The 26256-nt window shown below is 42.2% G+C and overlaps 1 protein-coding gene across 1 annotated transcript in view; it reads right to left on the bottom strand.

Annotated features, from left to right (window-relative positions):
• Positions 1–22660, bottom strand: part of pikfyve (phosphoinositide kinase, FYVE finger containing) — a gene marked incomplete at its 5' end in the record, with an annotated part of 28689 nt that extends 6029 nt beyond the window's left edge. Inside the window, 36 exons of the mRNA XM_079230846.1 lie at positions 463–543; positions 624–719; positions 1484–1604; positions 1684–1812; positions 1908–1965; positions 2843–2942; positions 3108–3262; positions 3368–3476; positions 4396–4509; positions 5055–5233; positions 5408–5579; positions 5791–5862; positions 5950–6050; positions 7695–8090; positions 8378–9282; positions 9380–9506; positions 9699–9839; positions 9928–10035; positions 10124–10198; positions 10294–10474; positions 11248–11377; positions 11467–11529; positions 11682–11846; positions 12380–12527; positions 12668–12779; positions 12987–13144; positions 14239–14395; positions 14487–14576; positions 14699–14725; positions 16507–16714; positions 17110–17281; positions 17438–17547; positions 18092–18103; positions 18541–18708; positions 21171–21370; positions 22617–22660. Coding sequence (XP_079086972.1) covers positions 463–543; positions 624–719; positions 1484–1604; positions 1684–1812; positions 1908–1965; positions 2843–2942; positions 3108–3262; positions 3368–3476; positions 4396–4509; positions 5055–5233; positions 5408–5579; positions 5791–5862; positions 5950–6050; positions 7695–8090; positions 8378–9282; positions 9380–9506; positions 9699–9839; positions 9928–10035; positions 10124–10198; positions 10294–10474; positions 11248–11377; positions 11467–11529; positions 11682–11846; positions 12380–12527; positions 12668–12779; positions 12987–13144; positions 14239–14395; positions 14487–14576; positions 14699–14725; positions 16507–16714; positions 17110–17281; positions 17438–17547; positions 18092–18103; positions 18541–18708; positions 21171–21370; positions 22617–22660 — 5384 coding nt within the window. The remainder of the gene's footprint in view (positions 1–462; positions 544–623; positions 720–1483; positions 1605–1683; positions 1813–1907; positions 1966–2842; positions 2943–3107; positions 3263–3367; positions 3477–4395; positions 4510–5054; positions 5234–5407; positions 5580–5790; positions 5863–5949; positions 6051–7694; positions 8091–8377; positions 9283–9379; positions 9507–9698; positions 9840–9927; positions 10036–10123; positions 10199–10293; positions 10475–11247; positions 11378–11466; positions 11530–11681; positions 11847–12379; positions 12528–12667; positions 12780–12986; positions 13145–14238; positions 14396–14486; positions 14577–14698; positions 14726–16506; positions 16715–17109; positions 17282–17437; positions 17548–18091; positions 18104–18540; positions 18709–21170; positions 21371–22616) is intronic.
• Positions 22661–26256: the final 3596 nt, after the last annotated feature.

Genomic DNA, 26256 nt, shown 5'->3' with positions numbered 1-26256 from the left:
ACTCTTAAACTAAAAAAAATATTTAGGGACAGTTCACCCCCAAATCAAAAATACATATTTGTCCTCTCACCTGTAATGCAATTTATAAATCTAGATTGTTTTGGTGCGAGTTTGCTTATTGTGGAAATATCGGCCTTCTCTATATTTATAATATATAATATAATAAACTAGATGGCACTCGGCTTGTGGTGCTCAAAACACCCAAAAATCATGAGGCAGTTCCTCAAGATAATCCAGCAGTGTCCCTTTAACAGCTAAATGTACTTAATTATTAAAAGTACTTGTCCCATTCAGAGAGATATATTCTTATATAACATATTATCGGACTATTATGAAAGCAGCATTTTAACGTGACAAAAGGAGAGCATTTACCTACTTGACGTGTTGATGGATAGTTTAATCTACATCAGTTTCATATTTCATGAACCCGTCACGTGCTTTGGTTGTTAAACTCCTGTGTACCTGATGACCTGCGGCGTCTCGTCCCCGCCGGCGCTCGACGTCTTGGACAGATCATCCAGCGACGTCTTGTACTCCTTACAGCTGGGAGGCCAAACGGGACACAGAGTTTAAAAAAAAGGACATTTATTTGTAAGCTGCATGCTGAGCGGAGGCGTCGTCACCTGAGAGCGAAGGCGATGATGGAGCTGGGCTCCCGCTCGCACACCGCGATGGGAACCCGCTCGTGCTCGTACATCAGGTAGTGTTTGTCCGGGTCGCTGCCGACACAGAGAGAGACACACAGAGACTAGCCTTACATTCATACCTCATGAGTTATGAGCTGTAGCAATTTGTTGGTATTGACCCAAATGGGTAAAAGCAGCGAGTATAAAAAAAAAGTCAAGTGCTGACATTTTTTGGGGGGGGATGTCTGATCAAGTTCTAGTACAACTGGTTGTTTATAGATAACATTTTAGATTTTTTTTTTTTTTTAAAAACTCGTATTATTATTTTAAGATATGCAGATGAAACATTGGATATTTAACATTTCTGTGATTTTTCACTGCCGACAGTTCAATGGTCAACACTCAATTTAATTAAACTTCGAATTAAGGTATCGATCAAAAAGTATAATTTGTATATCAATACCTCAGATATAGAATAAGCACTAGTAAAAAAATAAAAATACAAAAACACGACCTAAACAAATATAGTCCAAAGTGAAACGTTGCCGTGATAGTTTATTAGAAATTGCAATACGAGTTTCTATTTTTAAATATTTTTTTTATGTCGTGAAGATAAATATAAACACTATAAATACCGTGGCACAATCTTTTTTTTGTCAGTTGATCGAAAAACATCTAAAATCAGCTTATTTAAAACACAGTCATTAAAAAAAAACAATAATTAATAGAAAGTGAATTTGTTTAAATAAGTCAATATATAATAACTGAACAAGACAACAGGCCCTCTTTAAAAGGTCTAAAGAGCATTTAGCGTATACATTTTTAGCACTCGGAGATACCCAGAATGCATCACTCACAACGGGAAAGGGATGGGGTTGTAGCTGTTGCCGGGCAGGAAAGTGGCGAGGATGGCTTTCATGGTGGATTTCTCCTTCACCTGGCTGTCAGTGGAGCCCAGCAAGTGTCCGTCAAACACGTCTGACAACAAGCACACAAAGAATGTAAAGAGACAGGTGTGTGTGTGTGTGTGTGTGTGTGTGTGTGTATGCGCACATACCTTCTGGGAGGCTGACCGAGTCCTGCTCGGTGAAGGAGGGAACAGGGGTGAACGGGTCAGCTCCGGGTTCTCCCGGTGACGGCAGCATGGAGGAGGAGGTGGAGGTGAGTATGCAGAGGTGGCGGTCCTCTGTCGGGGAGGAAGAACACATTCAAACTGCCGTCAGCGTCGCGATCGCTCTTCACTCAGCCAAGATGGATTCAGGTCTGAGACGGAAAGCTCACCTTTGTCACCATTCTGTACCACAGGCGAGGGGTTGCGGGGCGAGGAGTCCAGGGTACTCTGTTGAATTAATAAATAAACAAGCAAATACAATGAAACTTGAATGAGCTGATGTCGGGCTACACAGTGAACCAACAAATTGTTTATAAAACATTATAAAACAGGGAAAAGTACCCAAAACAATGTCCTACAGCCGAAAGTGACTTCATCAAATGTCTCCAATCAACAGTCACAAAACCCCCAAATTCACTTTACTACGATGCAAGAGAAGATTTGGGAAAACTGGAAGAATGATCTATACTCTAAAATCCAAAAAACACTTGTATGCAGCAAATTGCAAACATATCACAACTATATTTTGGGATCACATTTAAATGTATTTGCTTAAATGTAAGAGATGAGAGAGCCCACAGTATTTAACAATTACAATTTTAGAAATTACAATTTTAGAAATTGAAATGTTTGAAATTAAAATGTTTGAAATTTAAAAAAATGAAATAAAAAATGTTGAAATTAAAACATTTGAAATATTGTTTTTTTAAAGTATTTTTTTTTCCTCTTTTTTTTTAATAAAAAAATTTGAAATTAAAATGTTTGAAATTAAATGTTTTGAAATTAAAAATGTTGAATTTTTTTTCTTCTGAAATTTATTTATTTTTTAATAAAAAAAATTTAAATAAAATAAATTGAAATTAAAAAATTTGAAAAAAAATAATTTGAAATAAAAACATTTGAAATAAAAAAATTTGAAATTGAAAAAAGCTTAACAGTTGAAACAAACGTGTTACGACGTATATACGCTATTTAATGTTACTGACAGTATGACATGTTACAAAAAAACATGCTTCTTGATGACACGCCATTGAAGCCAGCAGGTCACCGGTGAACCGGCGACAGCGACCCGGTTGACCCACGCGATCGTGAGGACGTTACCGACCTTGCTGTCGTCGGCCGCGGTGGTCTGTCGGTGCCTCCCCGGGCTCGGAGGGACGGACAGACGCTTCCTGCCTTTCTCCTGCTGGAACAAGTCCTGCAGCCTGGGAGGGAAAGAGGCAGCAGAGTTCAACAAGATGTAGTAGCTGCTGAACAATTACACCACAAACTCACCCGCTACCATCGAGAACTCACCGCTATTTGCACATTTTAAAGATAAGTAAATAAAACGTCTCCTTCTTGCCCGTACAAAACATGGCGGCTCTGACCTGCCGTTCCAGGACTGCAGCATCTCACACAGACTCTGCTTCTTCATCACCAGCGACTCCAGAACCGCCTGCACCTGCTGCGGAGAATCCAGAGCGCAGGCCTGAAGGTGCACCTGCAGCTTTTCGATCCAGCTCCGCAGCTCTGCCTCTTCCATCTACACACACACACACACACACACACACACACACAACGCCACTATGAGGACACGCAGCTAACCACTGAAACCACAGACGTGCCGTCACTTGGGGAAGAAACCTACGTCTTTCTGAGCAAAGAGGTCCTCCATCTTCTCCTCTCGCGTCTTACTGAAGGTGTCGGTCTTGAGGGAGGTGAGGCGGTCGTCTATGGCCAGGTACACCTGGGTCACTCTGAGGAGAGAGCGCATGCGGTCAGGTGATGTGCAAAGAAACTAAATCCACTGAAGGAAGCGGCTGTAATCGCCTCTAGTTGAGACGATTAGCCTTGAGGCATTAGAAGAAAATAAAAAAATGATTTGGATTGAAAAGCATTTAAATCATCTTTAGAAAAAAAAAAGCATATTTACTTTTTTGTATTGTCGTTCTTTCTCACTTTGTTTAATTGCCGTATTTCTATATTTCTTCTGTTAGTTCTTGCCTGAAATTCTCAATCACTAATCTCGCCATCTAATCTTGCAAAGGGAACACCGTTTAGGCATCTTCCACAATTTGTTATTCCAAGTCACGTACATCTTTTTCATATCGCCCAAAATCACAAATTTTAAATTGCAACGGTTATTTTTTCTCTGTTGTCTGTTGAACACAGGACATCTGATGACGAGCATTGGACCTTTTTCATTGTTTTCTGACGTTTAATAAACCAACAATCTTGAGAAAATAACTGTCAGATTATAATAATATCAATAATAGTTGCAGCCCGACCCTCAATATCAAGATGTCAACAACTACAGGCCAGAGCTTAATTAAATCAGCGGTGGATAATCAATATTTAGGAAATGTTCCAGTCATTTCAAAAGCTACTGGACATGTTGCCATGAAAACATGCTGAGCACATGCATGCTCCACAGAGGATGAACCGGATGCATAGTGAGCGTTCCTTAGGGGGCCAAAAAGTAAACTCAAGATAAGACGGATTCCCAATAAATTATATTATATGATATTAATGTCTCTGTGGTCGTTCTCCTCATATCTTTTCGTTTCTTTTTAACATTACCGTTGTCACAATGGGATCGACCGGTCAAAGTACAGTTTTCTCTGGCGTCTTTAACGCGTCGTAAATGAATCCAGACTGATGAGCTCTGTGATTTACTTTTGGGAGAAGTCCTTGAGGTCCTGCTGCAGGTTGCTTTTAGACGGTCCCAGGTTCCTGATGAAGATCTTGGGACGAGGAAGACAAATTTCCAACAGCCGCACAGAAGTGTAGCTGAGAAGGAGGGAGACGGGGAGAACTTGAGTCTCACCAGTGGAAGAAGTGCAACGATGAAAAAATAGCAATACTACAGGTTTGTTACAAGTATCCTGGATTAAAAGTACAAACACGTAAAAGTACTCATGATGCAGAATAATATAATAATTAGCGTCTATTTCTTCAATCTGCAGAGTGAACTGAATCAATGTAGCTAGCATAATTATTAGCAAGCTAGCTATCCTGCTAACGCTAGCTACCTAAAACATCAAGTAAAATATGCTTTGGGCAGCTTACGATTGACACTTTGATCTAGACTCTCTAGCTTTTGCAGTGCATTGTGGGAGGTCAAGGAGGACCGAGAGCTTCAAAGGGAAGAACTCACATGCACTAACATGCACTAACATGCTACCAAAACAAAGAAGACTTTCTTCCCTTTACCTTCCATTACTCCACCTTGTCTTTACATAGCAAAACGTTGTTTGCTGCTATATTAATACTTAAAAATCTCCTATATAGCGCCTCTAAAATGTCTGACGGACAGAGGACAACAGCTGACCGACCTGAAGGAAGCCACCATCTGGTTGTATGAGAAGTACTGGTGGTAGTCTTTGTGGATGGAGTGTCCGCAGGGCTCCGCATTAGCCCTCCTGGTGTACTGGTGGCCGTAGAAGCGGAGCTCCAGGTATTTGGCAAAAGACATGGACCACGAGTCGTTGGACAGCGGCACCACCGGTGTCACCTTGAATTAAAAAGGCAGAGATCGAGCGAAGTGAGAGAAGATCAGACTTCACTGTTTCACATCGCTTTATTCATTCGGCTCGGACGTCGATTTAAATATAAATGTATACAAACATTTGCTATTGGCCCTGAAGCTGCGTGCTACATTTTAAATGATGGTTTTGTTGTCACTGACCTGTTTGCAGATGCGGCACCAGGAGTAGTTGAGAATTGTGTGCTGGTAACCCGGCACGGGGGAGTCCAGCTCCTTCAGCACGATCTGCACACAGCCACTGCCGTGCACAAAGCGCCGGATGTGGTGCACCATGGGAGTCTCACAGAACATGCTGGGGCAATGGTACGACGGCCTGGAGGAAACACACACACACACACACACACAACTTTATAAAGAAACTGGGAGGCTTACTCACTGCTGAACTGAGACTTTTTAACAGCTACATATTCACAAATAACATCTCTTCACTTCCCATGCACATTTAAAAATGATTTAGCTACAATTTAGTGACAAAGTTCCTCAATGTAATTTCAGAAAAATACATTAAATACACTGTTATTTACCGGAAACAGTATCGCTCCAAGAACACACCGAGGGAGAGGTCATTCTTGCCGTAGAAGTCCATTGTGACGATCCTGCTGACAACAAACAAAATGGCTACAAATTCATCCAAAAGCAGGAATGAGATCCTTTATTGATCCTCTCCACGTGAACAGGTTTACCAGGGGCTGACGCAGGGGTTGGGCGCGTTGCTGGACTGAGCCGACGAGCTGCTGAAGAGCACACACAGTCTCTGGTGGTTGACAGGGTTCAGACAGTCCAGCTGAGGACGACAACAACAACAACAACAACAACAACAAACAGGTGAAGTCAGATGAAAGGAGAGCAACTTAATGAACACACTGTACTCATAGTTTCCCGTATAAGTGAGTAAACAGGGCTGGGGGGTGCCGGGCCGGATTGGCCAGTGGGAACACCGGGAGGATTTCAGTGTTAACATTTTTTTTTTTAAAGGCGCAAAAAAGATGCAGAACTGTCGACCGCCAGCTTCAGCCTGACGGTACGATCCCTGCCTGACATCACACGTCATGACGCGCATGCACATGCGCATCTACACAACGTCCGTTTTAGTGTTGGGAGAGAGCGCAGCAGAGTGGAGGAAAACTGGACAGCGTGGGTGAAAAGGAGAAGAAGAAAAACAGAAGAACAAAAGCTGGAGTTGAGAGGGAGGAGCGCTTTTAAAAAAGGGGGAGAAAAAGGCCTGCAGGAAAGTGCAGCGAAATGCTGCAAAATTACAGATAAGTTCAGAAACAGAAACAGAAAAGTTAGCAGAAACTACCTTTCTGAGTTAATGCTACATATTAAAATAAACAAAACACACACATGCTCTGTAGGAAAGCAGGAGATGCATTTGCAGGGAGATAACATTGGAGATAAAGACCTGTACACTCTTTTCTCTCAGGTGGTAGTAGCTCCAGTTACTCAGAGCAACCAGAGCTTCGTGATGATCATCACAAGTCCAGTCAGAGCTCTGAGGAAATGACAGGTGCAAAACAAACACTCCTAAATTATATATGAATAACTATTCCTGAAGCTTTAATTACGTAACAGCAATTAACGCTGGAAGCTGAAGACGCTGGGCTGTTAATCATTCACGAGGTTTTCTGAAGCAGTAAATATCTGTCGTGATTGTGGAGAAGTCTGAAACCAGTGCTGTTTAGAAAAAAAACCCGGAAATAACCCAGAGGAGAAACTTCACTCCGACTGCTTTCAATACTCAGCGAAGATATACAAAAAAATGGGAGTGCAGATTGTTTTGTAGATGCTCAAGATATGTTCAAAGACAGACTAAGACATCAGGGTTTGTCTGCAGTTTCACCTTAAAGCTTGAAGTTTGACGTCGGCCATCACTCTGATGAACACATTACAGTCACACGGCATCAGGAACAATAACACGAACCTTTAAAAGTCTTTAAATGATTACATTGTATGCTTTAACACACTGTTTTTAAACACTGGTATCATCCATGCGTGCATCCGATTTAAATCTTACCGTCCCATCCACTGACCTCATGTATATAAACATGAATTATCTCAAATGAGTCACAGCACCATTGTACTTTTGTCTCACTGTACGAACATAATCGTTACATTTCCATGTTTTACCTTTGTCCAGTTCATTTTTCACAATTTCTCAGAACTCAAGGTGATGTATAATATATAGTCTGACAATGATATTTAAATCAAAATTATTTTTGCTTGATAAATTACTAATATATAAAGTAATTTTGTTGCGAGGGAGCCGATTTTTTCATGTTTTGTTTGCAGGTGCAGCTCCAAAATAAAATAAATAAATACAAATAAAAAATATATAGTTTTTTGACGAAGGGAATGCTTGTTTCGGTGAGTTGCTCTGCCTGTAGTTGCATATAAAGAAGTGAATGATTATTGTCTGCCCGCCGCTCACCTTGGGGGCCCAGCTCATGTCGGTCAGTTTGCTCGGCTTCTCCTCTTCGCTGTCGGCTCTCGACGGCGGCTTCACCGTTGCGTCCGCCGCCTTGCTCGGCGCGCTGAGGGGCGGCGCGGCGCCGAAGGGGTCGCTGGCCTCCCTCTGTCGGATGCGACCTCCCTTTGCTCTGTAGTCCGCCACCATCCTGGCCAGGTCCTGGCTGCCGCTCAGCTGCTCGATGATGCGGGTGCTGGTGAGGCTGTGGGAGGGCAGGGCGTGGATGGGCTTCGGCTGAGCGCCGCCGTTGGTCAGTCCGCCGACCAGAGCGGAGGGGGCGGAGTCTTTGAGGAGCTGCCGCTTTCTGCGTCCGTCCAGTTCCTTGTAGTCCTTGTTGAGGAGGGGAGATAGGTAGACCTGTAAGACAGAGGAAGCACAGATGAGCAGGGTTGAAGTCAGAAGTCAGCTGCATAAGTCTGGAGTAGATAATAAGTCATCTTTTAGATTAAAAAGCCCCACCTTTTTCTGTTTTATATCATTGTAAACTGAATATTTAGAGGTTTTGGACAAAAGAAGACTTGCAGGAATTGGGATTTTCTGACATTTTATAGACTAAACAATTAATTGATTAAATCAAGAAAATCATCTTTAGTTGCAGGTCTTATTCAGTAGGCGTGAACTGAACGAGAAACAGAACTAGGTACCTGCTCTGGGAAGTAGTCCCTGCTGGGGCAGTGCATGCCAGCAGGCATGAGGAGAAATGCCTCTTTGAATGTGATGAAGGGTGAAATGCACAGGATGATGTCCTTGAGCTCCTGCTTGAAGACAGCGGAGATGGACTTCAGTCGGTCGTCGGATGAATCCACCTGCTCGGCCACAAACATCCCCGTGTCGTCCTGCAGGGGGTCTCGGAACAACCGGGTCTTGCCGCCGCCGCCGCCGCTGCCTTCCCCGTCATCCGCGTCGTGCGAATCCCCCTTCACGAGGTTTCCCTCTTTCCCCGTCTCTCCCTCAGACGCCACGATGACGGTATCTGCGTCCATCGCCGGGTCGTCCTCCATGAGGAACGGAGGCAGGAGACACAGAGGCGGCGCGATGGGACTGGAGAACGGCGTGGAGGTCTTTGTCTCTTTGTTAGCAGCCTCCTGCTCTTGGACAGGGGAGGACAAGTCGGGGTGCCGTTTGTCTTGGAGAGTGTCTACATCTTCATTTTTGGGTGAAGACTCAGCAGCGTGAAGCCCTTCCTCCTCAGTTCGTGCTCCCGGTGACGAGTCTTCGGCCACTACAGTTTTCTCCAGGCTCCCTCCTATCGTCTCTCCACTCGCTGCCTCCTCCTCCTCCTCTTCTTCTTCCTCCTCCTCCTCCTCCTCCTCTGCACACGTGCCCTCCAGCAGGCAGGGGAATGAGGTGCTCTGGGCCAAACTGGGCGGCATGGCAAACTCGTCCATGAGGAAAGAGATCTCCAGCTGGGAGTGGTAGGCCACGCACACCATCAGCATGATGATCTCCTTCACCCGGGCCAGCTCGTACTCAGAGGCGCCTCGCAGCTTGATGGAGCATCCGAGGTGAAGAGGGCAGCCCTCAAAGAACATCAGAGTCTTCACTTCATCTGGAAGGGGCCAGAAACAAAAGCAGGATTTACTCAACAGGGCAGGTTTTTTGAGAGGTGTAAATATTGAGAGGTGGAGTGGAGGTTTGTTTCTCACCGTTGGCCAGAGTGAAGGACTGCATGTAGAACTTGAGGCAGGTTCCCAGGCGAGGTTTGGTGAGGAGCTGGTCCATGGACATTACCAGGTCTCCCTGGGTCATACGGCTCACCCTGTCCAGGACTTGCTAAAACGAGAAAGGATAACACTGAAAAGTGATCCAGAACCACTGCGTAGTTAAATTATTTGTTTTATATGCTGTTCATATTTAGTTTCACTCCCTAAAACCAAACCAAGAGGGAGGCCATGATGCTGGATTGACATCTGAACGTTAACGCCGGCTAAAGCGCTCGTTGTACAGCGCTAATACTTTACTGACCGCTTTGACGTTGATGACCAGCGTGATGCCGTGCTCCAGCAGCATGTCCTGAGCAATGCGAGACACGGTCCTCTCCACCAACACCAGCGTTGGACGGACGTCTACTATCCGCTGGACGTAGTTCTTCAAAAACTCTCGCTCCTGAGGGAGAGACAAAAGAAAAATCGGGTCTTAGTTTTCGGCAAATGCAACTGCAAACCGGGCGAGAAAGTGTAGTTGACTCACTGACCTGCAGCACGATGGGGTCGATGCAGGAGAACTTGGACTCCTCCCTGTACAGATACTCTATGGAGCACTTCAGAAGCAGGATTTTGGGGTTCTTGATGTAGGAGTTCATCTGATTACAGGTCAGACAAGTGTTATTTACATGACCAACATACTGCTTCACGTGGATGAACGTGATAAACGGAGGAACTTGATCCAACCTTCTTGTGGGCGATGTTCTTGGTGCACACGAAGCCGTTTACCACCGTCGAGTCAAACTTCCTGCCGCCAGAGATCTGAAACACAAACAAGGATTCAGTTATACGTAAAGCAGACGGTCTCATCGACACGCGACTCCGGTTGGTCTGATTTGACGAGATGGGGCTCTGACCTTCTTGATGTGGACCAGCTGGCGGATGTCCATGTCGTCGTCGCAGTTGCGAACGTCGGGCCGCACCGTCTGCACCACCTGCCGAACCACGGGGACGATGATGTCCCGCCAGGACAGAGACAGAGACTCGCTGTAGAGCAGCTGCTGCAGCAGCGCCATCATGTGGCTGTGGTTGGCAGAGCTGAACAAAGGGAGGCCGATGGTTAGAGAAGAGGGGAAACATCTTTGTTGTGATGAACAAAAAACTATTCTCAAGTTTGCATCATGTTCAAGGTGCGCCTCTTGAAACGATCAACTTCAACACGACAGGTTTTTCACATCTCGTCTCTGCAAACATCGGTAAGCGCGTTCTTCTAAATTGCAGATAAGTGCTGAAACGATTAGCCGACTAATCAAATTTACCTACGGAAGCCCTGAGAAAAAAATAATCTGGTCATCTATTTTCAAGTTCAGGTGAAACATTTTCCCTGTGTTTGTTGTTGCAATACTATTTTTGGACACAAGAGGCTGAAGTACGCCACGACCCAAACTAGGACTAAAAGAGAGATTAATACCTATTGTCAGGTTATAATTTCCATAGATTTCTAACACACAATATATGTCCCTTACATTAGAGTGCATTGCTGTCAAATTGAATAATACAACAACGAACACAAAATGATTACCCTTTTTTACCCTTAAAAAAAACAAACATTTCTTTTCAACTTTTTCTTTAACAGGAGTGAAAACAATTTAGATCACCAGAAATAGAAAAAAAGATCTCACTTGCTATTCTATATTTATTTATATATTTGTATATAAGAGTTTAGATATATTTATCTATATGTAGATACTTATTCATTTATATATTTCCATATCTGAACAGATCATTACTTGCTGCCCTAGTGGACTTCTACCATGATGTATGTATGTGTGCTGGACACACACACACACACAGGTGTTATCTCCACTCACAGCAGCCTCTCCATGGCCTTCTTCTCTCCGTTCTCCTCCCGGAGTTGATCCAGAGAGCTGTGGTGCCAACCCAGCGGAGTGAACAGCATCTCTTTAGCCTTCTCCTCCACGCGCCGGTTGAACAGAGACTCTGCAGGGACAGCGAGTCAGTTCATAACTATTTAGGCAATTTTAATAATGTTGTCTGACTAAGTCAGTAAGGAAGTGCAGAGTTCCTACCCATGATGAAGGCATCACTTATGACAATATTCTGTCCTCCATCCTCAGACAGAAGGTATTCAGCTGGAAGAGGGAGAACGAGGAAATGAGAGAGAGAGAGAGGCTTGTTAGATACAGTACACGTATTAGAGGCACAATAACCACAGAATGTCTTAACCAAACAACTGCATGAAAAGAATGTGACATATTTATATTGAATTTTCAGTAATATTCACCTTTCTGGTCAGCTGCAGAGGGCACATGTGGATACTTGGCCTGTTTCTTGATGTGGAAGTTGACATTGTTTTGCTCCATGTTGAGGTTGATGGAGGCGGCAGAGTCACTGTCCACCACCGACTGGAAGCTGCTGACGGATGTTCTCTTGCTGGGGCTGGAGGAGTCTGGACAGACGGACACGAAGCTGAGCTGCAGGACTTTACAGTGCAGTTGGCTGAGGTTTTCAACTATTAAGTAAGGATTAATTTCTCCGTTTAATCGACTGCTTGTTTGGTTTGTAAATATACAAAAAAATCAGCATCTTCATATTAAAAATGCAGATTATCAAAATTATTTGCCATTTAATTTTCTGTCAATCAACAATTGATTGAAACTATTCGGTAGCTTAATTCATAACAAAACATATTTGTATGTTTTCGTGAAAAAAATTAAATATTAATAGTAATTAAAGCTGTCAGGAAAATGTAGTGAAGTAAAGAATACAATATTTCCCTTTGAATTGTGAGTATAAAGTATAAAAAGAAAATACTCAAGTAAAGTACAAGTACCTCCCATTTGTACTTATGTACAGTACTTATGTACTGCATATAAGTACTTATATGCAGTACTACCACCACTGGAAACCAACGCCACCTGTGCAAAGAGCAATGATCCAAGCCAACGAGTGTGCAGGTGTAAAAAGGAAAAAGGTACATACTCGGCATGGCGTACTCGGTCTCATCGGCGAGCTGCTCCGTGTCGCTGTCATCAAACTTGATGTCCTTGAACCAAGACGGCTCTGAATGTCCCTCCACGGAGTTCACGCTGTCGCTGTCTGGAGACGGCGTCTCTGAGAACTCTGTGCTCTGGAGACCAGACGGGAGAGAGAGATACGTCCTCTGGTGTTATCAGAAGAGTCCGTTTGAATTAATCAATGTCAACACATGATCTGCTAAAGATGCGTCGCGGCAAATGTGAAACACTTGGGTGTTACGCAAGCCGTTACCTGGAGGGGGCGGTAGAGAGCGTACTCGTCCCTGAACAGCTGGTCGTGGTGCGTGACACAGTCCAGCCAGCGGCCGTCCACCAGTGCCTGGCCGATGGCGATAGCCTGGGCTCTGCGGCACAGGAGCACCAGGATGAACAGCGGAACACAAGATCAAGAGCAGCTGAAACAGGAAGTGCCCGCGACGCAGAACGAGGAACGAGTCATCTTCAAATTGATTCAAGGTGATATCAATCTTCTCATCTAACTTTTGACATCACCAAATCTTCAAAAATGTCACACTATTCCTTTCAAACATGTTTGTCCAGTGGGATGCTACCTGGTGGAGACGGTGCCATTCCTCAGCAGCCAGTTGACGAGCTCTTTTCCCACAATGCAGTTGGGGTAGGTCCTCAGCCAATATCTGTGGTCCTGGAACTCCATGCCTGTGCTGTTGTGGCAGATCTTCTTCCACAAGTCCTTCAGCTGGGAGGAGTCCTGCAGGACGGGAGGCATGTCAGCGTGTAATAATGAAGAATGTTTCATAATGGCAACGTTTTGGTTTCTTCCTCTTTGAAGATTCAATAAAAGAGGAAATAAAACTTGTCGCAGGTGACAGAACTTCCCCTCTGGTATTTTTAGGCCGGCTCAGCAGCGTGTTACGTTTAATTAGCCCTATTGTTTTTTGGCTTTTAATCTATCTCATATACACTACTGTTCAAAAGTTTGGGGTCACTTAGAAATTTCCTTATTTTTCAAAGAAAAGCACTGTTTTTTTTCAATGAAGATACCATTAAATTAATCAGAAATACAATATACATTGTTAATGTGGTAAATGAATATTCTAGGTGGAAACGTCTGGTTTTTAATGAAATATCTACAGAGGTGTATAGAGGCCCATTTCCAGCAGCTATCACTCAGTGTTCTAATGGTGCATTGTGTTTGGTCATCGCATAGAAGACTAATGGATGATTAGAAAACCCTTGTGCAATTATGTTAGCACAGCTAAAACAGTAATGCTGGTGAGAGAAGCTATACAACTAGCCTTCCTTTGAGCTAGTTGAGTATCTGGAGCATCACATTGTGGGTTCATTATACTCTCACAATGGCCAGAAAAAGAGAACTTTCATGTGAAACTCTCCAGTCTGTTCTTGTTCATAGAAATGAAGGCTATTCCATGAGAGAAATTGCAAAGAAACTGAAAATTTGTCTGGGTGACCCCAAACTTTTGAACGGTAGTGTATAAATATAAAGGATTAGGTGAAGACACCGAGAGATGACGGCTAAAATCCACAAAATAATAGCCAACAGCGTAAAAAAAGAAAAAGATGATCAGATTGTTTTGTCTGTCTTTCTGCTCTTGCCACATCGTGCCAAATAGAATAAATAAATATCTAAATATACAGCGCATAACAAACTATCCGTGGTTTCACAACCACCTAGAGAGAACGCAGAAGGTGAGGAGACGTGAAACAGATGGCCGACAGCAGGCTTGCACCCACAGTCAGACGGGGTGAACAGCGTTAAATATGTAGAGGCAGACTGAACAAGGAGATGGAAATCATTGGAAATGGAAAGATTAAACCGGCCACCAGCAGGATCTTCCTCTCCTCCTCGCTGTGGTCCAGCTTGGTGCCGCTCTTGGGTCCCGTCAAGGCTCGGCTGGTCGGCGGGCTGATGGAGCTGTCGTAGGACGGCACCATGGAGGGCCCGGGGCGGTCCAGCGACAGGTTGGTCACGCTGGCCGATCTGCGGAGGAGAGACGCACGGAGACCGGGTTCACACCGCCTGCCTGGACTCGAGCGCGCTGGAGAGGCATTGTTTAAATCAAGGGAGTCACCTCTTCCTCGCGGGCGATTTGCCGGCGTCTTCTTGGAGCGCCGTCAGTCTGGAAGTGAGGCCGCTGTTCTGCGGCTCCTGGTGAATCATACTGATGAACACACACACACACACACACTTTGATTTACGATCGCTCAGTGTGTCTTTTCACTTCCTATTTGTTAGCCAGTTTAATTTATAATCAGTGAATTTGGGCATGCAAACTAGACTCACTTCTTTCCCATCCCAATAGGAGTTTTTCTATGCCAGGAGAGAGAGAGAGAAAGCAAACAGATTTTCTTTGAGACAGGTTGATAGAGGAGAAAAAAAGCAGGAAGCACAGCGATTATAACAGCAGGTTTACACCTGAATTGTGATTTCTGTTAGTTTTGAATTATTTCATTTTTTAAAAAAGTTGCTGGGGAAGGATTTGTTAGTCTAATAATAAATAACAATTCAGTAAATGTACATGTTTATTTGCTACATTGTGCTTTTTGCAACGTTAGTAAAGCGATGTTTAAGCCAAGCCTGATGTTCCCAGTCACTTCCACACTGGTAACTAATCAAGCACTGGTATTGAAATCGGTAAAAAAAATAATAAATAAAAATAAATAAAAAATCACTAAGCAAAACAAGCGTGAGGTTATAAAACACATGCATTCTTGTACTATCCTTGAAACAAAGATGTCTTTGAACATTTGATTAATTAGCCTTTTTTTTCCTCAATGAAGTAACTTGAAGCGGAGGATTAGTTCGCTCCTCGTGCCCAAATGGTCACGCTCTACAAAAGCTTCCTAACACAGATTCTCCCTCTTCTCGTCTTTGACGTTATTCATAACTTTAGAATCCGTTCTGCATTATTGGGCCGTCGGATCATAAGCGGCAACGCATCTCACTTTGTGAGGCTGTGTAGTTAATTCCTCTCAGTCAGGGCTCACGGATATAGATATTGCATACCTAACATGATTCTGTTTCATGAGTCTTGACCATGCACAGGGTACAGTATATACAAAGCACACACACACACGTCATCACAAGTGCTTTTCAGAAAATAAAAAAAACACAATCTTGTACACACATACCAGACTGTGTACATGTGCAAACACACTTTACTCATAAATACACACTTGAGTCAACCACTCCTTGATAAACAGAGGCGAGCAATGCTGAGAAGTGACGATCAATGGTTACACACCACAACCAGCTATAGGCACACACACACACACGGCTCGAAAAAAAAATTAAAAGACTGTCCATGTGGATGAAGACAACACACTTAAATGATCAGTGTCTGTAATACAGTCACGTAAAAAAAATGAATATTATATATTATATATATATATATATATATATATATATATATATATATATATATATATATATATATATATATATATATATATATACACACACACACACACAACACAAATGGAACCACGTTTCTAGTGAAGCCAAAAAAACAACAGAAATTTAAATCTTCACAATGCAGAAGCTGCTCTGTAATACCAAGCATGGTCGTGTATAGGTGAATACAATATATGTTTGTGAATAAGGTTCAGTGGAGAGGTTCAAGAGGATTAGCGAGGGCTGGCTTTTGGAAGAAAAGAAAAAAGAGCAAGCAGAGATGGGGGAGGCTGGAAGGAAGAACGAGGAAAGTGTGTTTCATGAGCAAAAGCATAACACGAAAAAAAGAAACAACAAACAAACAAGATGTGAAACACAGAGTCAGGATTTGGGTTGTATGCATTCAGACTGTTTACCTGCATGCAACCAAATCTGGTCCCGTTTCCTTCAGATTATGCATCCATATGCAGATATCTGTCTATAGAGACTATAGGTGCAGTACAGGTGTGGCGGAAAGAGGCACGAATTCAAAGCTGACTCTGAAGGCATCATGCAGCCTTCTTTCTGATTTTATTTGGGCAAAAACAAATTGCTAATCATTTTGAAGATAGATAGATCAGCTGATAAAATAATGTTTTGATTGATTTGGCACCAGTGTGTGTCTGTGTGTGTGTGTGTGTGTGTGTGTGTGAGATCACCTCTGCCAGGTCAGGTCTTCCTCGAGGAAGATATTCCTGCTGGACTTGCGGCCCCCCACAGGTGTCCGAGGCTCGCTGGGCTCCAGCACGCACACGGAGCAGGTGGAGTCGGACAAGGCGCTCAGGTCCTCTCCGATGGAGCACGAGTCGGCCGAGTGGGCGTAGCTCAGCGCTATCTTACGGCAGTACGTGCAGGCGCGCAGATCTCCTGCGTTCAGGGAGAGAAAGTACGGAAGACGACACAGAAAGACCAGGAAAGTGTTTTTAGTGTTATGATGCACTCTAAACTACTGTAAATCCTCGTTAGGGTACCAGGCTTTCATTTGAGCCAGGCTAATATTAGAGATAGGCCTTTTATTTTATTATTATTCATAATTCACCGTTTTCGAAAGTTTATTTGGTCATTTTCTGATCTGCTCCTGGAAATGTGTGTTGCTGCATTGTGCTCATACAACCAGAACCACAAAGTGTTGTAAAGTAATGAAAGCAATGGAAATGAACATGAAGCTTGGTTGGCATGCACATTATATAACAAGCACCTGGAGTTTATCTATATATATCATCTGGCTTTTACTTTGAAAATACGGAAATCCTGCCACCTACCCGTGTAGCCCATGAACTTTCCGGGGATTTCCTGGTTGCAGCAGCGGCTGCAGAAGATCTGGCCGCACAGGCGGCAGTGGTGGCGGCGGCGGAAGGTTGTGAACTTCTCGTTGCAGTCGTAGCACTCTTTGCACTGGCTGTCTGGCATCCAGTACTGCTTCAGATCGCTGTCCTGCAGGGGGACCAGCAGCACACTGCTTTAACCCGCACAGACACAAACTGCACGGGGTCCCGTTCATGACCCGGCTTTCAGAATGCCACGGCCCAAAATATCAATATATTGCATGTGAAGCACAGAAAGTGTAAAGCTTAGATTGTGTGCGAGTACCTGGCTCTTTCCCTCCATTATTTCTTTTAGCCTCTTCAGTGCAGTGCGAAGTTGCACAGCTGTCCGAGGGTCATGATTACTGAGAGGGGTGTCGGATTTCCTGCTGCAGTCTAAAATAATGTAGACATAAACACACAGAACTCTAATAAGCACAAGAACTGAAATAAAGTTAATGTATTCTTTACAGTCCACCCTGCTGCATTGTCAAATATGCCTCCTTTTTTTAAATATATTTATATATATTGAATGTAAGATGATGATAATTAAATCCCTCTTCTTCACAGTGCATTTAAGCATAACAACTACGCGACAAACATTTGACAATGCACTTCAACGCCTTATGAATAATTTTACTAAGAGTTGCAAATGTGTATAAAATAACACGTGAGGTGATTAAATAAAAATAACTGGGCAAGAAACAAAAACAAGTTGAATAAAACAGTTAGCTCGTTAGAAACACCATTCCATGTATCAGCATTAGTCAAACATTAGGGCAAACCAAAGACTAACAGAAAGCTCATTGAAAACAAAATGCAAATATCAAAAACGCACTCGCATGCACTCAGACACACACACAACAGTGTGTGAGGCCACTCTGGTTACGTCAAGCTAAAAGCGTCTTTAGTAAAACCACTGGTGCAGCAGAGCCCTCACCTGGCCAATCCACTGCAATCAGAAGAGACATGAGAGCGGATGTTACAACCTGTACAGTCACTCTTCATTCTCATGTTTTTCAACACAAAATATTTTTGTTCGTACTTGTTTTGTCTCACAAATCTGCTCTAAATTATGAAAATCTAAATGTTGTGTCCATGTGGGTAAATACCAACATCTAAATTTAGATTATTTGACCATAACTAACCATAGAATACGATCCTCTTGACAAACACAGCGGGGTCTGAAATTCACTTTTCATACATTTTAAAATGTGCAAGAGAGCCCAAAGGTCAAAAGGTTACGTTTGAGAAAAAGCATTGCTAAAACCAGAATTAATAAAAAATATATGTCCTATCAAATGAATCCGCACATAAACTGCAACATTGTACACTGGACTGTGCGTGTGTGTGCGTATGCGTGTGTGTGTGTGTGTGTGTGCGTTTTACCGGAGGCAGTTGAGGTACGTCGGAGGAGGTCTGAGTGCTGTTTTCGGTGCGACCTGGAACTGTAGAGGGACTGGGTTGGACTTGTGGACCAGCTCCTCCTCTCTGATTGAGGAGAAGGGGACGGCACATCTGTCTTGTCTGAAACCGCTGAGAGAGGACGTCCATCGTCTACACGCACACACACACACACACACACACACACACACACACATACACACACAATGTCATTTAAAAACACGTTTGGAGACAGTAGACAGCTGTGAGTACTAACAATAGCCATGTTGGTTGTTTACGTCCATCATGATTACTTTGGGGGAGTGGCTTTCCTGACTCAGGGAGTTTCTTGATAGATTACTACTTTTATTCCTTGCATCTTTCTTTCTTTCAAATTGTATATGAAACAATATATATGGTTTCATATAAAACATTTTATTTTTTTTACAAAATAAGCTATTTAAAATGCGATGGAGGTTTTTTGTTGTAATCGTTTTACAACCTTTTTGATACTAAAAGAAAAATAAATCAAACTGATCAACTGATATAAAATCATGCTGGTGGTTGGCTGCAGCATTTTGAGTCTGTTTCTGCTTCTATATACACTCACCTAAAGGATTATTAGGAACACCATACTAATACTGTGTTTGACCCCCTTTCGCCTTCAGAACTGCCTTAATTCTACGTGGCATTGATTCAACAAGGTGCTGAAAGCATTCTTTAGAAATGTTTGCCCATATTGATAGGATAGCATCTTGCAGTTGATGGAGATTTGTGGGATGCACATCCAGGGCACGAAGCTCCCGTTCCACCACATCCCAAAGATGCTCTATTGGGTTGAGATCTGGTGACTGTGGGGGCCATTTTAGTACAGTGAACTCATTGTCATGTTCAAGAAACCAATTAGGAATGATTGGAGCTTTGTGACATGGTGCATTATCCTGCTGGAAGTAGCCATCAGAGGATGGGTACATGGTGGCCATAAAGCGATGGACATGGTCAGAAACAATGCTCAGGTAGGCCGTGGCATTTAAACGATGCCCAATTGGCACTAAGGGGCCTAAAGTGTGCCAAGAAAACATCCCCCACAACATTACACCACCACCAGCCTGCACAGTGGTAACAAGGCATGATGGGTCCATGTTCTCATTCTGTTTACGCCAAATTCTGACTCTACCATCTGAATGTCTCAACAGAAATCGAGACTCATCAGACCAGGCAACATTTTTCCAGTCTTCAACTGTCCAATTTTGGTCAGCTCTTGCAAATTGTAGCCTCTTGTTCCTATTTGTAGTGGAGATGAGTGGTACCCGGTGGGGTCTTCTGCTGTTGTAGCCCATCCGCCTCAAGGTTGTGCGTGTTGTGGCTTCACAAATGCTTTGCTGCATACCTCGGTTGTAACGAGTGGTTATTTCAGTCAAAGTTGCTCTTCTATCAGCTTGAATCAGTCGGCCCATTCTCCTCTGACCTCTAGCATCAACAAGGCATTTTCGCCCGCAGGACTGCCGCATACTGGATGTTTTTCCCTTTTCACACCATTCTTTGTAAACCCTAGAAATGGTTGTGCGTGAAAATCCCAGTAACTGAGCAGATTGTGAAATACTCAGACCGGCCCGTCTGGCACCAACAACCATGCCACGCTCAAAATTGCTTAAATCACCTTTCTTTCCCTTTCTGACATTCAGTTTGGAGTTCAGGAGATTGTCTTGACCAGGACCACACCCCTAAATGCATTGAAGCAACTGCCATGTGATTGGTTGATTAGACAATTGCACTAATGAGAAATTGAACAGGTGTTCCTAATAATCCTTTAGGTGAGTGTATATTAATACGATCAAAATAAAGTGCAGTACTCCTCTCTTCTGACTCATCAGTAAGAAATGTCCTTCCTTCCACAGAGAAGGGAGGAGTGTTGTTCAGAGTGCAGGACTTCAGCGGTGGGACCACAAACACACACATCATGTGTTTCACTGGTTCCTGGCAGGAAATTTCAATCACATGACCTCACAAGACTCTGGTTAATTTCTGACTTCTGTAATCTGCTGTAAAATGCTGCTCAGGATAGGTTTTAACACACTGTAATGTAGGATGTGTTTTTGTCTTATAGATCCATTACGCTTTAGTATACTGAAGTAAATAAAATGACACAATATAACGACAAATAAAGACAACAAACTGTTTATAAATCACTGAGCCGCCCCGTAACAGGATTAGCAAATACAGCGCTGCACTTTGACCGAGTAACATAATTTAGCTTAAAGGACATTGTTCATGGTCACTTTTCAACCAACTTCTAAGCATCGGATATTAAAGGTCAGACGTCTTTTTGTAGGTGTGGTTTATATTTACCAAATTAAGCCAAACATGACAACAAAGCAGAACTATATGTCCCTATACCATACCTATAACTATATGGCCGGATTATTTAATACTTCTAAGAAGTAGAACATGACTTTGAATTAAACAAACATGACAAAATCCTGTTTTTTTCAGAATTTTCCTACAATGTTGGACTTTGAAGACCCCTGCAATATCTGCACGTCACACAAGCGCTCCTTAGGAGCTTTGGCAAAGAAAACATTGGAGACATAAAGGGGCTTCATCCATAACTTCCTCTAGATTCTTGTGGGCCTGACCTTTGCTGTTGAAACGAAACAGGTTGACAAATGAGCTGTACGCGGAGCGGAGGGGAGGCTCATCCTGCTCCGGAGTCAGCGGCTTGAAGTGGGTCAGGTGGGAGGGGCTGGTGGGCGAAGAGACGGGCGGCTCGACGCTCCAGTCCGTCGAGGACGAGGACGAGGACTTGTCGTCGGCAGCCATGACACTGCTAGTCCTGCTGGAGATGCAACGACAAACATCTTAAGCATGCGTGACTGATCGACTTTCCTGAAATTGTGGAAGGACTCTTAATCAAGTTGAAACAGCGTCGATTAGGGCTGCAGCTAAATCAGTTATGATGATAAGAAACATCAGCACTGCTGTGTTTTCAGATGCTCTTCTTCACATAACAAGCAGGACATTTGTTTGATCTTACTTGCTTGCTTTTGACATGGAAACTACTCACTACTGTCATGCCAGATTGCAGCAGTTTGTTATGATTATTTTCTAACACCACTGTGGACCTCTGACAGTATAGACATAAGACCTCACTACGGACGAGCCATTCTATAATTGCTGCCTTTAAAACTGCATCTACAACACTGTGCAAACAAAACATAGAAGTGGAACTTGACAGTAAGTAAAGAGAGAGTGCGAACAAAAAAATACCTCGAAATGATATTGTAGGAAGTTTAAACACTAAACAGCTGATTAGACTAAACAAGTTTTATTTTATTTTAGTTCTGTAAGCTCAATCAGGAACACATGTGATAAACATCACACTAATAACCAATGAAGTGTAATAACCATGTGACCGACAATCACACCTTATTATGAGGAAGTTAAAAATGTTTTCGAAATAACTTACTCAAGAAAATAAATCAGCAGACTAATAATTAGCTACAGTTTTATAATAATAATAATACTTAAATTGTATACAGTGCTTTTCTAAGTACTCAAAGACGCTTTACTTAGGGCAGAGACCAACAGAACAAAACAAAAAATAGAAAGACAAAACGAGCAAACAAAACAGACAAACAGAACATTTTTGGTTAAAAAAAAGAAAACTGCAGAAGTTGTGCGGAATGACAACATTGCATCCAACTTTTACATTAATACGCAAGTAATAATAATCCAATTATATAATATATAGAATACTACAATTCAAGGGATACTTTTCTGGATTGTAACTTTCACCTTTTATACTTAAAGTAATTTTTCCTGACACTTTTATTTTTGTAATATCTTCAATGCAGAACATTCACTTCAACCAAACAGTTGACAAAGTGTCATTGAACTGTGCACTTGTACTTTCATTATCATACTTTCATACATTCTTCCTCCACCATTGCTGGATTGTCCGACACATGAACTCACTGTATTGATCCGGGTGATCGATTAGTCAGAGACACCCAACAGCCGTTACTTTCATCTACACATCCGGTTTATTTACCAACTGTGTGCAGAATGCATCTCTTCCGGACCCTTTGAAGAAAGCTACAGACTTTGAGTGTGCAATGCATGCCATGTCAGCTCATATAAAGAAGGGTGGGAGAAGTAGCAGCATCACGTCCTCCAGCTCGTCATGTGACCACAACAGGCCGCGGCATAGTTCAGCTTCCTGGTCATTTGACAGCCTTATCGCATGTCATATATAGATAAAGTCCACTATCACTTGGCTGCACTTATCGTCTTTTGACAAACAGTGTCAATATTTACCCCCTAGATGTGTAATTTACTTAGCAACTGGCTTGTAAGCTAACTATCAGCTGGGTAATTTAATCACACTTTGTGTAATTAAACTAATTCGCCCTCGTGTTTAGACATTGAGACATTTGGCAACAACTGCCCGAAAAGCTGAAATAACTAACATAGTGTAAGCTAACGTTAGCCGACTAGCTTGAAACCTACAGAAGTGACGTTACGTCTGTATTTAACAAAGCCAGCTTGGTGCAATGTAATTAAATTGCCGTGACAGAAGAAGAAAATAGCGAATTACCCGTTCACTGTATGAATATGACATCAACGTGTGAAGCAGTCCGACCTGGAAGACATCTGTAAAACAGAAAAGCCGACTACCGGGAGACAAGCAGGTCTGACGAATCGATACCTGCACCGAGCGCGACTGTTGTGATCACGAGGAAGGCGGAAGTGGTCACACTCAGAACAATCGATCGAAACTTTCTGTTCTCGTAGTAAAACGACATTTAGACAAGTGATATATTTTCTGGAGTAAAAGTCGCACCACTACAGTGTATACATACTCTGTTACCAGATTGAAGACTTTTCTGTTTGCTGTTGCCTTTAATTGAACCAGATTCAAGGATATTAATCAATATATGCATCTCACTACTGCATTGTATTTCTTAATCTTTAAAAAAAAAAATATATTTTTAGGCCTCTGCCGCGAAAATTGCATACCCAAACTAATAATGGTATATCTCTGCAACCACTAGGGCTATTTTAATAATGTTGGTGTTACAATAAAAGACTATAATGTGAAATTTTGTTCAGATGTGTAAATATCAGTCTATATGTTACTGGGTATGAGTAAATGAAGATGTGATTCATACCGTTTTTATAGCAATATCTGCCATAGACAGTTTTTTATGTATTAAAATTAATGTTCTTAACTGTTTTAAAATCTTGCTTTCTTCTGCATTATGTTTTGAGGCTTTTAATGGTTTTATGTGAAGCACTTTGAATCGCCTCGTTGTTGAAATGTGCTCTACAAATAAACTTGCCTTGCCTTATTACAGGTAAAACTCATGAATCCCAAATAATACTTGAGTAAAAGTACAAAAGAGTTAGTACCCATTTAGAACATGATGTTACCACATACGTGTGCACCACTACACTATTATGCTTATAGTTTACTTGAGTCTTTCCATTTTATCCTACTTCATTATATGACTCCACTCTATTTTTTGGAGGAAAATATTGTACTTTTTACTCAAATACATTTATTTAACCCATACTTTGCTGATTTTGATTATTAATATATATCATAAATATAAATCAACAGATTAATTACAATACATTATATTGAACTAAGCTACACAGTAGTATATAAAGTAAATAAAAATAGGCTCACCTTTACTGGCTACAACACAACAAATGATAAACACATGATAACATCTATGCATAATTTGTAGTTTTACCTTAAGTAGGCTTTGATGCAAAAACCTACGCACTTTTAGTCACTTAAGTTTTTGTTTGCAGGACTTTACTGGTGAATATGTATACTCTGTGGTTGCTTTGAATTAAGAAAAATATCTGAGTACTTCTTCAACAATTGCTTACTGATTATTTGAAGTATGCAAGTGGTTTTAAAAATGATACATTAGCATCCTACTGTAGAAAAATATACTATCTGGTGGACGTTCTTACTGTTTACACAGACAGAGGAAATAGAACTGTGTCTACAGCTCTTCTGCGTGTATATAGCCACAAGCACAAGCGTATTCACAAAATACTAAGAATTTAAAACACTCGTAGACCAGAACAAAATGATATGTTTAATAGGGGGAAAAAACTGACATTTCTGGTCACGGCCTGAGGGAAAACCAACAAAACGTCAAGCATGATGAGCTCTTTAGTGGTGGTGTTCCATATATTCATGATAAGGCTAAATACTTGTAGTTGCTTTTGCATGTGACTTATTTGTTTAAAAGCTGAGCTGGGTGTATTTACAATTCAGAGAGAGAGGTTTTAAACAGATAGGTATCACAGTTACAGAAAATCAATTGGTCATGTGCACATCAATTACAGTGGAGCAGTCGTTGGTAATTGAATTCTTGTTCCAACAATGCTGTTACAAAATGTGTAAAAACATGAGGTAAAAATGAGAATCATAGACATAAAACACAAAATGATAAGTGTGAATAGGAATACAATATGATATAATATATAATACTGTGGGAGACAGTGTTTTTTTATATACTGTATACAAGTGGTCTTGCCAATGTGCAGTTGATCTCCTTCGGAAAACCCAAAGTTTGGCTTTTTAACTGTAGATTTACATTTTTTAATATGAAATTATGTTTGATGAATGTAATTAGTTCATTAAACTAAATGAAAAAAGATTCTCAGGTTGTCCTCCTCCTCCTCCTCCAAAGAAGAAGAAGAATGAGAAGATTTGTTTGAAGCATCTCGTTTCTGATTGGCCCCTTTGGATCTCTTCATACGTCCGTGATTGGTCCTCAGCTTCGATGACGCGACCACACGCGCATGCGCAGAAATACGGCGGACTTTTTTTCTAGATTCAAAATGTAATCGGACGGCAGCGTTTCAAACAACGAATTTAGGGGTTTTAATGTCATGTTGATCTTAAATTTGACTAATTTAAAGAGTCGCCAACACGGACATTTGTTTGAGGCAAAATCTACCGCTGGTTAACGCTCAATAACGGTACGTTTTTTTTTGTCTAGTTACAGTTGGTTAGCTTTGTGTGTCTGTTGTCAGACCTGGGTGTGATTTAGCTAGCTAGCATTCACGCCAGTTATACAGCAGTATTAACGTTAGTAATGTAAACTAAACGTTTTTAAACGTTAATGTGCTTGACGAGGCCCAATCTGGCAACACATCACCATCACAACCAGCTTCATTAACTTCATCGCGCTGCTGTGCGCGCGCTGCATCACTGCTGTACACAAGCTAACACGTTGGTTTTCTTACAGGTTATCTGTTTCATCTCCCGGGGCAACTCTACATGTCCACCTCTTAGTTCGTTAACTATGCTATCCAGAACGACAATGGCGACTTTAAAGTCGTCCAAGCAGACTTCCGCTAACGTCACAGCCTCCAAGATCAAGAATAAGATCCTCAGTGAGTCCGTCATTGTTGTTTTTAACACACTTACTGTAAGAGCCATTTTGTGGGGTTTTGTCATGTTGGACCTCCCGTCACTGGGTGACGTAAGGAATATGCACTACACTTACAAACCAATATTTATGTACTATTATACTACAAGCTTTGTGGCATTTTCTGAGGGAGGAGAACATGTTGACTTGATGTTGATTGGGATCTATTTTGTTCCTTCCCACCAGACACCTCCTCCTTCTTCAAGGTCTCGTTGAAGACCAACAACAAGGCCTTGGCTCTTGGTCTGCAGGCCCAGAAGGA

This window comes from Taurulus bubalis (assembly GCF_910589615.1).
Source record: "Taurulus bubalis genome assembly, chromosome: 15".
NCBI classification, from domain to species: Eukaryota; Metazoa; Chordata; class Actinopteri; order Perciformes; family Cottidae; genus Taurulus; species Taurulus bubalis.
This window is presented reverse-complemented; position numbering and strand designations above follow the sequence as displayed.